Source organism: Apaloderma vittatum, unplaced genomic scaffold, assembly GCF_000703405.1.
Source record: "Apaloderma vittatum isolate BGI_N311 unplaced genomic scaffold, ASM70340v1 scaffold5514, whole genome shotgun sequence".
Classification (NCBI taxonomy): Eukaryota; Metazoa; Chordata; class Aves; order Trogoniformes; family Trogonidae; genus Apaloderma; species Apaloderma vittatum.
In genome coordinates this window covers 482-14,442 of record NW_009714211.1, presented here as the reverse complement: position 1 = coordinate 14,442, position 13,961 = coordinate 482, and the positions used below count along the sequence as shown (strand labels likewise).

General features: G+C 40.7%; 1 protein-coding gene across 1 annotated transcript in view; it reads left to right on the top strand.

Moving 5' to 3' along the window:
• LOC104273337 (calcium/calmodulin-dependent 3',5'-cyclic nucleotide phosphodiesterase 1C) overlaps positions 1–10,126 on the top strand; it is a gene marked incomplete at both ends in the record, with an annotated part of 20,118 nt that extends 9,992 nt beyond the window's left edge. Inside the window, 2 exons of the mRNA XM_009868647.1 lie at positions 7,936–8,036; positions 9,998–10,126. Coding sequence (XP_009866949.1) covers positions 7,936–8,036; positions 9,998–10,126 — 230 coding nt within the window. The remainder of the gene's footprint in view (positions 1–7,935; positions 8,037–9,997) is intronic.
• Between the last annotated feature and the right edge of the window lie 3,835 nt (positions 10,127–13,961).

Sequence of the window (13,961 nt, the reverse complement as noted above, 5' to 3'; positions counted from 1 at the left end):
AAGGCAGTACCTCCAAAGTTCAATTCATTCCACTTGTGTGAGGATGACAAGAGCCATTCTATGGAGATGCTGATCTCCATCCAGCTGAACTGGCTTACACAGAGACCTACAGACAGCTGAAGTCTGACAACAGTGACAGGCACAGATAGAAGGCTTAAATCAAAGTAGTTAGCGCACAGTATGTTCCCACAGTAGTTGTCAAGACAAACAGTAGAAATACGTTTGGAGATGGACTAAAGAAGTTGAAGCTTCCGGAGTGGTGATCAGCCATTACAGTCTGGGTTCAGCTGGCAGCACCCAAAGTTGTTTGATGCTCTTGCTGCAGCTCCTGCAGTCTTGGACAGTCCTTGATGGCCACAAGCTCCCTAACTGGGAAATGTTGAAGAAAAGGATGAGGAAAAACATTGTTGCATGTTACTCGACCCAGCCAAACTCCCACATAGTTTCCTGTGGCATGTATATCTTAAATAGTCTATGTGAAATCACCACAAAAGTTGACAGTCGACATCACTCATGGCTGTTTGTGCTCAGGATAATGTTTTCTGCCTATGACCTTCGGTTGCTGACCTGGGGAGAGCAGAGCCGGGGTGGGTCTGGCTTCAACTTGCCCCAGCTCTTTGGTAGCTGATGGTAGAGCTAGCTGAGGACAGCCACCTTGCAGTGGCTTTGTCTTCCTCAGATAGAAAAACTGTCACCTTGAGTCCCCATTAACGTTGGTGGTGCTCCAGAACATTTCAACAGGCTTTGGTGTTCTCTGACAATCTCTGATGGTCTACTGTGGTCCCTGCTGGTCTCCAGGAGTCTCCAGTGGTGTCTGCCCCAGCAGTGTCTGGTGGTCTCTGGTGGTCACAGTTGGTGTCTGTTGGTCTCTGATGGGCTCCAAGGGACTCCTCCTGGTGCTGGGGGGCTCCCAGTCAGGAAATGGTAGCCCCTCCTCACCTCTTCCCCAGGGCTCAGGGCAGAGGAGATGCCCCTGCTACCTGAGGGGTGGATGGTGGGAGCTCAGGGCTCATCCCTGGCTTGCTGTTGCTGCAGATCCTGCCAGATGTTGGTGATGCCAACCCACTTGGCTGTGGCATCATCTGCGGGGTTGGCGCCGCTTGCTGGAAGTGGGAAGTTTGGAGGGTCCCCAGGAGCCCTCAGCAGCCCTGCGGCACTTTGGGCACCAGGCTGTTGGAGGTGCCTGGTCTGTAGTGGTGCAGTGCCCTGTCAGCCCTGCGGGAGCTGGATCCACCTGCTTGAGCTCTTCCTTCTCTTGAGGTGGATCCACCTCCCGAGGCTTTTTGTCCTCTTGAGGAGAATCCACCTGTGTGCGCTTATCGCCCTTCTGCAGCAGGGTGACCTGCATGGGCTTGACTTGCCTGTCAGAGGTGCTGGTGCTGCTCCTGTCAGCCCACTTCTGTTCTCTGGGAGGAGCCGACATCCTCAGTGTTTCAAATAACCACTTCTGCCTTCTCGCTCTGACCGTAGGGCATTTTGTTTGCCAGAGGGAAAGGCTGCCCCTCAGGCACCAGCTCTGCCCCCCAGTTCCCACCATGTGCCTGGGGCTCCAGCTCCCTCCTCCTGCCTTGGGTCCCCTCAATGGGCTGGTGGCCACAGTGTCCCAGGAGGGTCAGGGAGTCTCCATGACCCTCCAAGTGCTCGGCGTCCTCCAAGTGTCGCTGTCCCTGCACCTGAGAGTAGCAGAGAGTGATAGAGGGGAGGAGAGGGGCTGGTGTTCTCCCGGTGCTGTGCAGGGGTGGCAGGAGGAGGCCCTTTTAGGCCCACCAAGGCCCTTGGGGCCTGGAGGCGGAGCTTCAGCCTGAGGATGGGAAGGCCTGGGCAGGGATGAGAATATCAGTTAAGGAGTAATGGGAGGTGTTTTTCTTTCCTTTACAGTGAATCCATTGCAAACCGTCTGTAAACAGATATCTTGCTGTGCCTCTGCTGCCGCGGTGACTGCAGATCCCAGCATCCCCCTTTTTCCTGTGTTGTTGCAATCCTCTGGTTTCATGGCTTGTGCATATGCTGAAGGCAGTACCGACTTGTAAGCTATCACCTGATGTCACGGGGAAAGCCTTTGTATCAAGTGCTATACTTTTGCATAATTTCAGAGCAACGTGTAGACATTTGAAACTAGTACTGCCTCTTCCCTTACCTTGTTTCTTCTTTGAGACTGTAATGTATATTTCTTGAAAGTGAAGAAGGTGAAACTTCTTCAGTTGACTTGCTTTTCTTTTGGTTTTCTTTGCTCTGCTTCTCAGGATTAAAGATGTTAGTATAGGTGAAAAACAGATCACTCTGAAGATATATCTTGTAAAACATGAACAGGCTTTTTTGCCTTAGTAGCATCATTAAATAGAATCAACTTTTGTCTCTCTTGAAATACCTCTTACAAACAGTTTCTGCTGACTGGTTAGCCTGGAAAACTATGCAGACTACAGCACCATAATGTGTTGTGTAGACTTTGAAGATAATTGCAGAATCAAAGTGCTAAATCTGGTCAGATCAAAAAGCAACAGCTGTGTGTATTCCAGGCATGAATCTGATTGAGAATCAAACCCAAGAAATAGGAAAAAGATCTGTCTTCAATTCTCTGCATAATGTGTTTCAACTTTATCTCAACATGGCAACAAATGCACAAGCCTATCATCCTCTAGGGTCTATCTTCTGAGATTTTCTCTCAGGCATTACCTATGTCCATAAATTACCCATGTCCACAGGCCTTTCAAATCACCTACTGTTGCAATGCCTGGTGCTTGAAGTAACAAATAAGAACTCTTCTTTTTTTCTGTCGTCACTGGAGTATTTTTCCTCTCTGTTTCAGAGGAAGCAAGGTTCTGAAATATGTGCAGAGGTCAGAGAATGTGCATGTTCCAGAGTTACATCCATAAAAGGGAAATGAGAATTTGTGTGCTTGTGAGCATATGTCCATGCTGTCACTGAAGTCAGTGACTCACTTGCCTGAGCCAAGCCCTTTGCTTTTGTTTATATACTGTAATAAGCTATGCACAATGTATCCTGTGCAGAGTGTTGGAGTGGAGTTGTGTTCCAGAGGCTATAGTTGTGTTCCAGAGGCTATAGTGAAGAGTCTGCTGTTTCCGCAGAATAATCCCAGGCACTAATTGTTCCTACAGCAAAATGATGACATGTTGTTCAGAATCTTATGTAGCACAATAAGAAACCACTCTTCTGCTGATAGGAACAAGGGTCTCACAACACCGCGTGCAGACAGTGACATTTCAGCTTTTCTTCACATGTTAGAATGTTTTTTTAAACTTCTTTTTTTCCTTTTTTATTAGTTTCTACCCATCCTCTCTTGTGTGATACAACCTGTCTCAGTGTGAATAAATAAACTTAGTTTGAAAATAAGTTCTAGAGGTCATCGTTCCCAACCTCCTGCTCACAGAAGGGCTAGCTTCTAAAATACGTAGTTTACACATGATAAAGAAAAGCAGGGGATATTTTAATGTTTGCCAGAATTTTCTCACATCCACATCTTATCCTTCCTCTAGCATACATGCTTGTTCAGTTGATCACTTTCACAATGTTTATGCAAGGAATTTGAACATGCCTGGAACTCAAGACTTTGGTTTCAGAAGGTGTGCTATGGCCATTGGTTTAGTTCTTCATGGGTATGAAGACAAAGACTTGTGGAAAAAAACATATAATAAAATAGAAAAAACCCTCTTATTTATCATGTTAACTAGTTAGTTACAATGTGGAAAAAGTACTTTTTAAAAAATATAAACAAAATATAAAACACTCTGTGTAGTGGTCATTTGTTCTAGTCTCAAAGGGAAGAAACAGTTGTCTGGTTTATTTTCACATGATTTGTTTGCCTTTGTCATCCTCCCTGTTATTTACAAGCTCTCTCAACAGCTTTCTCCCAGGCTTCTTTTTTTTTTTCCTGTTTTCTTTTAAATTATTATTTTTTCCCTCTAATCATTTTCTGTGCCTGAAATGTCTTCAGTTTTCCTGTTATTTTCTTCCTCAGGATGATGCCTTGGAATTAATTCATTATACTTTACCATATGAACTAGAATATTTTGGATTCTTTCATAGACATAACATTTAAAGATAATTTGGAATTACTCTGCTGTTTCTTAGAGGATTTGTATATGAGAATGATGTGTAGGAACAGCTTCCAAGAGCTGACAGACTTTGTACTCATTTCATTGTTTCCTTTAGCTCTGATGTTTAGCTGTGATTATTACTTTTTTTTGATATGATTTTCTGATTAATCTTCATAATTATTAGGAATTACCGTATGATTTCTTTCTGAATCCAGACAATGAGGTGCAAATTGTAAAGCTTAAAGAGTTCCTTCTCTGATACTGTCAAGAATTACAGGAGAATACTTCCTGCAGTAGACCTGTAAAACTGCAGAAGTGCAGGACTTCTGTCACATCTGTTTCTACCAAAGGGAAGCAAGATCCTCCTCTCCTCCACACTATTGTGATTAATAAACAGATCATCATGGGCTCTGAAAATGATAACTACTTTTGAATAAAAGACCATAAGCTCTGGGGAAGGAAGGAAGCTAATTATTGCTGTCTCGACTTTGTAGCATTTTCTTGGAAATACGTCCATTTGTTTTGTTAGATTTGCAAATGCTGCTTTTCTTTTTTTCTTTCTATATGCATTGATCCTTTGTTTATATGCCAATGACTTGCCTTAGCAGATTCATATTTATTGTATTTTCATATTTATTGTATTTCATATTTCATATTTCATATTTCATATTTCATATTTAATATTTCATATTTATTGTATTTTGTGAAAGACAATCATGCCTCATTACCCCTTTTTTGTTTCCACTCTCGAAGCTAAATCTTGTTCTTTTATACCTTCTTCCTCTGCTGTCCTCCACCCCCTATCATCACAGAGTGTTTGAGGTTTTGTTCTGGATTGTTTTTGTCAACCCTTTAGAAATGAAAAACATTCACATTTCCGCGCTCTCATTCACCTGCGACAGCATCCTGTTGCTTTCTCAATAGTTCTTGATGGCTTTGTTCTTTAAAACTACGTCTCTCTTCCCAAGATGAAGTCCTTCACAGACTACTGAAAGGTAGTATCAGCACATTAATGGAGATTGCATCCATTCTCTGCAGGCTCTTTGCTATCATTTTTACTTTTTCTTGCAAGGTTATAGCAGAAAAAAAGAGACTAAAAGGTTCAAGTTACTTACCTGCTATTTCCCTCCTGATACTCACAAGCCTGTTTTGACTTTGTGCTACTTACACTGATTCATATTTTACTCACAGTTCACAACTGTAATCCCTCTGTATTCTGAGTGGTCTTCCTCAAATGCTGTTATGATATTTAATACGTCTCCTCAGCTGTATTAAAACATATTTGAAAACCTACATTATCTGAATTTGTTCAACAAGTGATGCTTTGACAGGACATGCAAGTTAGCACTTTTCCTGTATAGGTCTTAAGAGATGAGGTAGGGGACCCCAAGCACAAGGCTCATTGCCTTAGTGATGTTTTAAGACATCGGTCATAAGATGCTGTTAGAGTGGGATTTGTCAGGTAATGTGCAGAAGGTCTGAAGTGGATGCATTAGACTACCTGTGTGTCTCATAGTACTTCTGTGTGCATTATGTAGGTTTGCTCTTCCTGTTCCTGAGTGCTAATGCCTAATATTTTTTCTATCATTTGCACTCTGTCCTTTTGGGAAACGACAGATCGTAGCTGAGAAATGAAAATCCACACCTAGACATATACCCTGGAAACTGTAGTTCCTTCTTTCCCCCATTGCAGTTGCCAGAAGTTGTTTCTTGGAAGTTGAAATCATGTTCTTCACCGGCTGTAAAGCATTCCTTATTCACAAGTCTCATCTGGAAACAGAAAAATGACAGATTTCTCCACCATCAGTGCTGTCAATTCATGTTCCCACGAATTGTCGTGGGTTAGGGCTGGGCCAGCCTCTAACACAGACAGATGCTCTCTAACCCCCCCTTCCCCCCGCAAAATGGGAAGGAAAAGGGAATGAAGCAGAGAGACTTTCGGGTTAGAGAAGAAAAAAAAACTACAACAGCTTTAATGAAACAATAATAATAGAAAATAATAGTGGAATGATAAAAGTAAAGAACTATATACAACTATAGATAATAGCCCAATATCAAACCCGACTCCCTCCCCCGATAGCAATCACCACTGATGCTGCAGAACAGGAGGTACTGGGGAAACCCCAGGCTCAGCGGCGGCGGCGGGGAGCTGGATACAGGGAGCTGGATTCGGGAACTCGGGATCAAAAGCAGGAGGTCAGATGGAGTCCTCTCTGGACACCGGCCATTGCAGAAGAGCCAGAAACTCTCGTGATCACTCAATTTATACTAAATATGACGTATATGGGATGGAATACTCTCGTTGGGCACCTATCCTGTCTATTACCCCTCAGAAGTGCAACCTTTTACTTCTTTGTGACCCCCCTTTACTACCCAGCACCCCCAGTGTGGCACACAAGAGCCAGCAGTGGTCTTGGTCACTGTAGGAATAAGTAAAAGCAAGAGCCTGTCTGCATCCCAGTCCCAGGCAGTAACTGTAAACATCAGGTGTTGTCACTGCTAGTAGCAGGCACTGTCTACGAAAACATGCTGTGAACTTCAGAAAGTGCAGCCTTTTAGAAGAAACTAAAACTGAAAAGTAAAAATCACGAAATAGGACTGGGTTTTAGCTCAAACCCAGGACACGGACCAATTGTGTAGAAGTGAGAAAATAGTTTAGTTTCTGTATCTCCTCGTTTATTGATCTCTTTACCCTCCTGTCTCTCAAAAAAAAATAATTAAAAAAATCAGGAGCTACCTTGATTATGGTCAGTGGCATTGCATGAAATATCTCTGGCCAATATTTACAAAGTGCATCTTTAATGTAAGTAGATCTTTAATATGGAGATTTGCTTCGTTCTTCATTGGTTGTGCAGAGATGGCTGTGAAAGGCAGAAGAGCCAGGTTGCTCTGTGATCTTACATGTGATTCCCCTGCACATGGTTAACAGACCAGTGGTGGCCCCTGAGCTATAGTAAGTGTCTAGAATAGATTTATGAAACTGTACTGCCTTTATAGAGCTTTGAATTAAGAGGCACTTCATACATAAATGTCTGTCAAAATATTTGCAGGTTGACAATGAGCTGTTACAAAAATATTTTGCAACCACTCTGGTAAAGGTTTTATCTAAATGTTATACATTTAAGAATTCATGCAAATATTTACAGCATCTACAGTATCTAGAGCCTTTAAGTGAGATGCACGTGATGTTAACAGTGCTTCTTATGTGCTACCATTGTAAAATTAGAAATAAAATGACTGACTCAGAGGAAAATTATTAAAGCATCTATGTCAAAAGTGACTTAAGCACTGAAGAATAAGACTTCAACTAGGCAATTAGGAAAAAAAACCTCAGGGCTTTCTCAAATATTTCTGTAAATGATAAATAAATAACAAGACATACATCTTGTGAGGTAGCGTTGTCTGTTTTCCTCATGATTTAGTGACTGACAAAGTTAGTTACTGGAAATTAGTGACAATCTTCTGTATTTGAAGCTCTGCTACCCAGGTCAGCTGAGCTGAAAATACATACTCTGCTGGCATATGCATATCTGCACATATATCATCAAGTTCCTCTTGAAGAACCTTGATTTTTTTTTTCTCTTTCTTCCTTTTTCTTTAAGAAGGGCACATGTTTCCCCTTTCTCTGCCTCAAGCCTAATTAGCTCCTGAAACCATTTTGCTGAGGTTCAATTTATTTAGATGAAGCTTCAGGAAAAACACTGGTTCAGGTTTTGTGCATCAGTCAGAGAAGTTTGCTTTAAAACAGCTGGCAGGCTGCAGGGGAAAGGCAATGATGTGGAGCGTTGGCTGTCAGCGAGGATAACTTGCCTTAAAAGACAAAAGCCTTAATGCCTGGGAAAATGACAACTTATCTGATTGCTCTGTAATCTCTTTTCAGCACTGGCTGACAGAGCTGGAGATCTTTGCCATGATCTTCGCAGCTGCCATCCATGACTATGAACACACTGGAACCACCAACAACTTTCACATCCAGACACGGTGAGACCACTGTAAATAGTGTGAAGGGTTGGGAAATGAATGGGGAGACCTTTGGAGAATAACAGCACAGCCACCTAGAAATGTGCAGGAGCTTTTACTTTCAGGTGTTACAGGAGGGAAATTCACTTCCTTGCATTACATTTAATTTTCTCTCGCTCAGCCATTTACAATGAAGTGCACGTGTTCTAGCTTCCAGAACATTGTTTCATATTGATAATCAGAAAAAGGGAAGGTCCCAAAATATTTCTGTGTAAAATTTAAAAGACGAGTTGCTGTAGATTGATGTGTTTTGATGAAGGTATAGTTTTGGAGGCAATGCTGTAGTTTATCATGTTTTTCTCCTTGCTGGACTTAAAGAATCAAACATTAACTACATAAATGAAGAATTCAACAATGTCTCTGTTGATCAGTGAACACTGATGCTAAACATACTGTTTTTACTGGAGTGGGAATCCAGACCTGCAGCAAGGGGATGTGTTTACCATTACCTGTTCAGGGATATAATTTTTTAAAGATCTGTAAATTGCTAGACAGTAATTAGTTCATCACAACCTAGACTGGACTGGCATATTTTTTGAACTCAGAATCTTCTGTAAGGCTTATGAGCTGGTGGAAGAGAAAAGGAGAAGATGAAGATAGCAGCAAATTCAGAAGTGTACAAAGATGATGAAGTCTCTAGTTGCAGTGATAATTGGGCATCTAATGTCTGTGTATTGTTTTCACAATGGTAGTGTACTGATAGCAATGACAAAATGTCTAGATGTCCTCGGCCGGTTAGCTCAGTGGTTTGAGCGCGGTGCTGGCAACAAGGACTAACACCGAGGTCGCGGGTTCGATTCCCCCTCAGTCCCCATATGTTGCCAGGTCTAGTCGAGAGGTGGCGTCCCTGCCCAAAACAGGGAGGTTGGACTAGATGATCTCCAAGGTCCCTTCCAGCCTATGCCATTCTATGATTCTATGATTCTATGATGACTGACACTGCACACTTGGGCATTTCTAGGATGCATTGCATCTTACCCTGAAATAGATGTCTGGAGTATGTTAGCTGGATCATGCTGCGTATCACAGATATATAAAGGTTGCTAGGATAAATCACACAAGTTCAGGGAAGCTTGAGAATGCAGAAAGAAGTTTCTGTCTCTGTTCTGGGCCAAACCACACTCCGCTTCTTACAGCTTCATGCATGTATTACAGCATCTGCTGTATTTCCCAAATACTTACAGAAGAATTCAAGGAAGGACAGTTATAATTGAATTTCTGTAACGCTGAACATCAGAGCATGTAAAGCATCAGAAAAATATATACTGCTCTCTGGGAAGCAGAACTGAGTGAGAACTGTAACAAATCATATTCACTCTCTGTTACCATTAACTTCCAGCAAGACTTTGTCTTCAGACCAGTTTAGCCATTCATCAGTCTCACATCTATGCCCTGGATCTTAAAATAAGACTTGAAATACCTTTGGTTTTATGCTATGCCACTGGCAGTTGCCCTTCCAGGCAGCTTAATCTAGTGCACAGATGACATAAAGTAGTTCAATTATATCTTGCTTACAGTCAGCTTCATGTTGTGGAGACAATATTGGGACACATCTTGCAGTGGCTTACTTGAGTACAGTCAGACTTTAATGTGAGAGCAACATAACCAAGAGCTGGAAGAGAACTTCATGATTCAACTCTAAATTTATGTATTTCTCACAGCTTGCAGCTTTTTTTTTTCCTAAGTATGTAAGAGAGTTAGGTGAGTGTCAGCTGATAAAAAAGATTTTGCAGTGAATTTTGATCTTTAGTTTTCCTTTGCTGAATAACAGCAGTGAACAGAGCATTACAAGTGCTCTTAAAATGCTCATATCTCTGCTATAGAATTAATCTCTGCAGCTGATCAAAGGAAAACATCTGAATGTGAGACTCTTTAGACAGGAGAGAAACCTAACCTTTCTTACATTTTCTTTTAAATGCTAGGTCAGACTCAGCCATTCTATATAATGACCGGTCTGTGCTTGAAAACCATCATGTTAGTGCGGCATATCGTCTTTTGCAAGATGATGAAGAGATGAATATATTATCTAATCTCTCAAAGGATGACTGGAGGTAAAAATTAACGTGGCGGCTGACTAGGAACATTGCAGCATCACCATACATTGTTATTACCTTGTTTGAGTGGCAATATGCATTATTGTGTGTTACATATTAGCATTTCTGCTGCTACAAGAAAAAGAGCAAGGTGTGTCTTTTGCTTATTTCTGCTTTTGGATTTCACCCCGATAGTGAGACTACACTCTGTGAAAATGGATTATAATATACAAATTGACTCCTGTCTAATTTCTAAGTCTCACAGAGATGCCCTTCATACACATCCGTTTGTAATTGAGTATAAAGGTAGCCTGCTGTTTGTTCATCCTAAAACATATGCATAACCTTTATCTACTTTGACATTCCTTGTCTGGAAATTACAAATGGGACTTAATGCAAAGAAGAATCTAGTCCAAGGAGCATAAATCAGTGTATTGTATATGCCAAGGTGATGCAGGAAGCTGTAATTTAAAATAAGCCTTGTGCGACATATGATTTATGTGCCACAATCAGCCCATGATTTGCTTTATAATAGCAGAGAGTTCAAACTGATGAGCACTTTCTGGGGTTTTTGGTGTGTTTTTTTTAACTCCGAGGGATGGTACTTTAAAAATAGCCCAGTGTGCTAGACAGGAAGAATCCTGCTCCATGGTGTCTCTCAAGAGAAGAGAAACAACTTGTGGGATCATACGTGACACATGGTCCCTCCTGTGTAGAATGAAATGTGGTACAGTGCTGAGCCATCAGTTCATCTTATTTTAATATAAACATGGGGAAATGAGCCCTTCTCTGGAGCCTGGCTTCTAGCAAGCTGGTCAGTGAAGGCTCTGCTTGCAAATCAGTTTAGCTTGAATTTTCTATTTATTTCAACTTTTGGCCAGTGATGTGATCCTATAGCTGAAGACTAGAAGTAAAGCTTAGGAGCTTACGTGTCTGATTTCAGTCAGTTTGAGTGTTGTGGAGGAGTGGCCTGAGAAATTCTATTCCCCCAGTATAGAAAATAGTCTCATGGTGGGCAGGAAGCAGGAACTTAAAAATAAATAAATAAATATGCCCTAAGATGTTAAAAATCTTTTTTTTTTGTAGCTATAGCTGGTAATGCCTTGTCAAATATTGGCAGCAAATTACTGCTTCCTTTTATGTTGGTAGAGGACAGGCAAGGAACTAACTGACTAGAAACAGCAGCTATAGAGGCCCTGTCTACAAGGGACAGCTGAGCAGCAAATTTGAGTGTGCTTCGTCGCATAGATACTGCCTTTAGGAAATCGGTCTGCTTTGGAGCTTTAACCTGGTTTTCCTTTAATAGAAGCTGGCTTCAGATATTTCTCATTGATTTTGCAGTGTCAGCATGTGCGTTCTGTTCCGGCAATATACTTAAACCGGAAGTTTCAAGGATTAACCCATCTCTTTAAAAAATACTGTAACTGCCTACGAAAAAATATTAAGTGGTTTGGATTGCTTATTTTTTCTTTCTCAAGTAGGGCTTTATTGTTTTGTAGTTGCTGATCAAGCAGCAGCTGCATAATAAAGGTATTATCTAGATGGGCTCTAATCCCAAACCACTGTGATTTTTTTGTGTGCTTTTGCTATTGACTATCAGTTTGAAATCCCACAGTCAAACATTTGGGAAGTATCAGCTGACTTCATCAGGATCTGAGGTCTTGAGAAAAAAACCCAAGAAGCACAGAGCTTCCTAGACTGGCACTCAAAAATAGACCCTCAGTATTGAAGGATGCTTTGGGAAATTATTAAAGTGTGCTCAAATTTAACTTTATTTTTGTAGACCTACCTGATAAATCTCTCTCAGTGAGAGGCGCAAGTGATATTTTTTGGAAATTAAATTCTTAAGCGCATTTCTGAGCAGAGCTCTCACTCTTTTTTTTCCCCCCACATTACTAGTGAGAAAAAATCTGATTTTTAGTGGATTTTGAAATCCTAGATGTCTATGTAGATATTATCACTTTTGTGGTATTCAGTCATCTAGTTCAGGAATGTATTTTCATGAAAGAAATGTAGAAAATTAGAGCTACATTTTACTGTTGGAAAATAAATGAGCACAGATTTTGTAAGGAAAGCAGATAAAACTGAAAGAGATCTTTTGAGTTATGGTCAAGGAGAAAAGGGCTGAATGCTTACTAGTACTTTAAATTTTTTTCTCCATTTAAAAAAGCCCATGTTGCTTATTAAGTATTTGAAAACCAATTGAATTGCCTCATTTCATGAATCTCATTTATGCAAGCCATCAACAAGTAAATGGAGAAACTCTAACAAAAAACAGATCACAGTCAATTAAGAAAATAAACTGCAAAGTGAATAGATGCTTTCCAAGATACTGTTATAAATGTATTTTCTGGCACTGTATTTCATTGTTAATAATTTCCATGCAATTTGTTGAAACAGAGTCTGTTTAGCGCAAGCCCTTTACTGTCAAGTACAGGATTAAAAAGGCATCTGGAGAATGTTTAGCTCCTTAACTCTGTATTGGAGCACAGCTTTGGGAGGTAACCTTTAATGCAGTACTGACTTTGTCAGTTAAGCTGCTTGGAGTTTTGTCCTTCCGATAATTCTGAGCCCTCCTTGTCAATCAGTATTACTCCTTTCGAGATTGTGGTGAGAAAGCTTGAATGTTTTTTGACTGAATATAACTTTGTTCAGACCTGCCTTCTGTATGTAGTAGTGAGTGCATGGTCATATAATCACACCCTTTTCTTGTAAAAGTTTGTTTATTTGCATTCAGAGTGGACACGTGTATATTTTGAGTATTATACCTTTAATGAGAATCAAACATTGAAAATGTTTCCTTGAAAGCAATGTGTTTCCTATTCATTCCCATAAGAATAAAGTACTGAGACTTCAGCTGGACAAATTAAGCAAAATAATTAATTTCAGGAGATGTTACTGTTGATTCCTGGCATAGAGATTAATTGATCTAAAATGACCATTTTCCCATTCTTTTCCCATGAGGGCAAGGGGATATGAGTCCTCCAGTAGGATACAGCTTTAAGGTACGATACGAAGCGCAGACACATAAAACAAAATATCCAACAAAATGTTGTGATGTTTTCTGAGGCAAGAAATATAAAACCATGAAGCAATTCTTCTAAAGAGGGAATGAAGATACTTGCCAGATGGATCAATGCAACGTGTGAAAGTATTTAGATGTAAAGTCAATCAGAGTCTATCTCAGCAATCAGTAGTAAAGATACCATAAAACTCTGCTTGCTCGTGGGATTGTGCCAGGTAATATATTTGTACAAGATCATCTGCAGGATGTTGGTTAGAAAACAAAAAATCAAAGGTGTGACATTGGCCACAAGATGAGTTATTATGCAGCGCATGACAGTAATAAACCAGGAAATTCCCTTCAGTTTTTCCTCTTCTCCAATTGCTTTTCCTGACCCTGTTCCCTGACAACCTAGTCCTTAATTCTGCAGGGATTATTGAAAGGTATGGGAAGTTATCTTAGAATTTGTTTTCAAATTTTGAAACTTGTAACTTTTTGTCAGTGGTAGGTTACAGGCATGAGAATTTGAAGTGTCCCTGGCTACTGTCCTCTGGCCTTAGGAAAATGTATATTCTACCATGACAGAAAACATCTGGAAGTGTAATGAGAAATAATAAAATCCCTAATTAGTCAGACAAGCAGTACAGCCAGGTCTACAAAGAAAACTGTGAGCCCACAAATGATCTTCACTTGAGGGGAGCTGTGAGAAAACTCGTTCCAAAGCCCTGGCCAAGCCATAATATTCTGATTTTCGTTCTGCCACAGATCTCCTGGGTGATTCTGCCAACACACTGTTGTTGACATTTATTTTGCCTAACATGAAGAAGAAAGTTGTCTAAACTTTCTTCC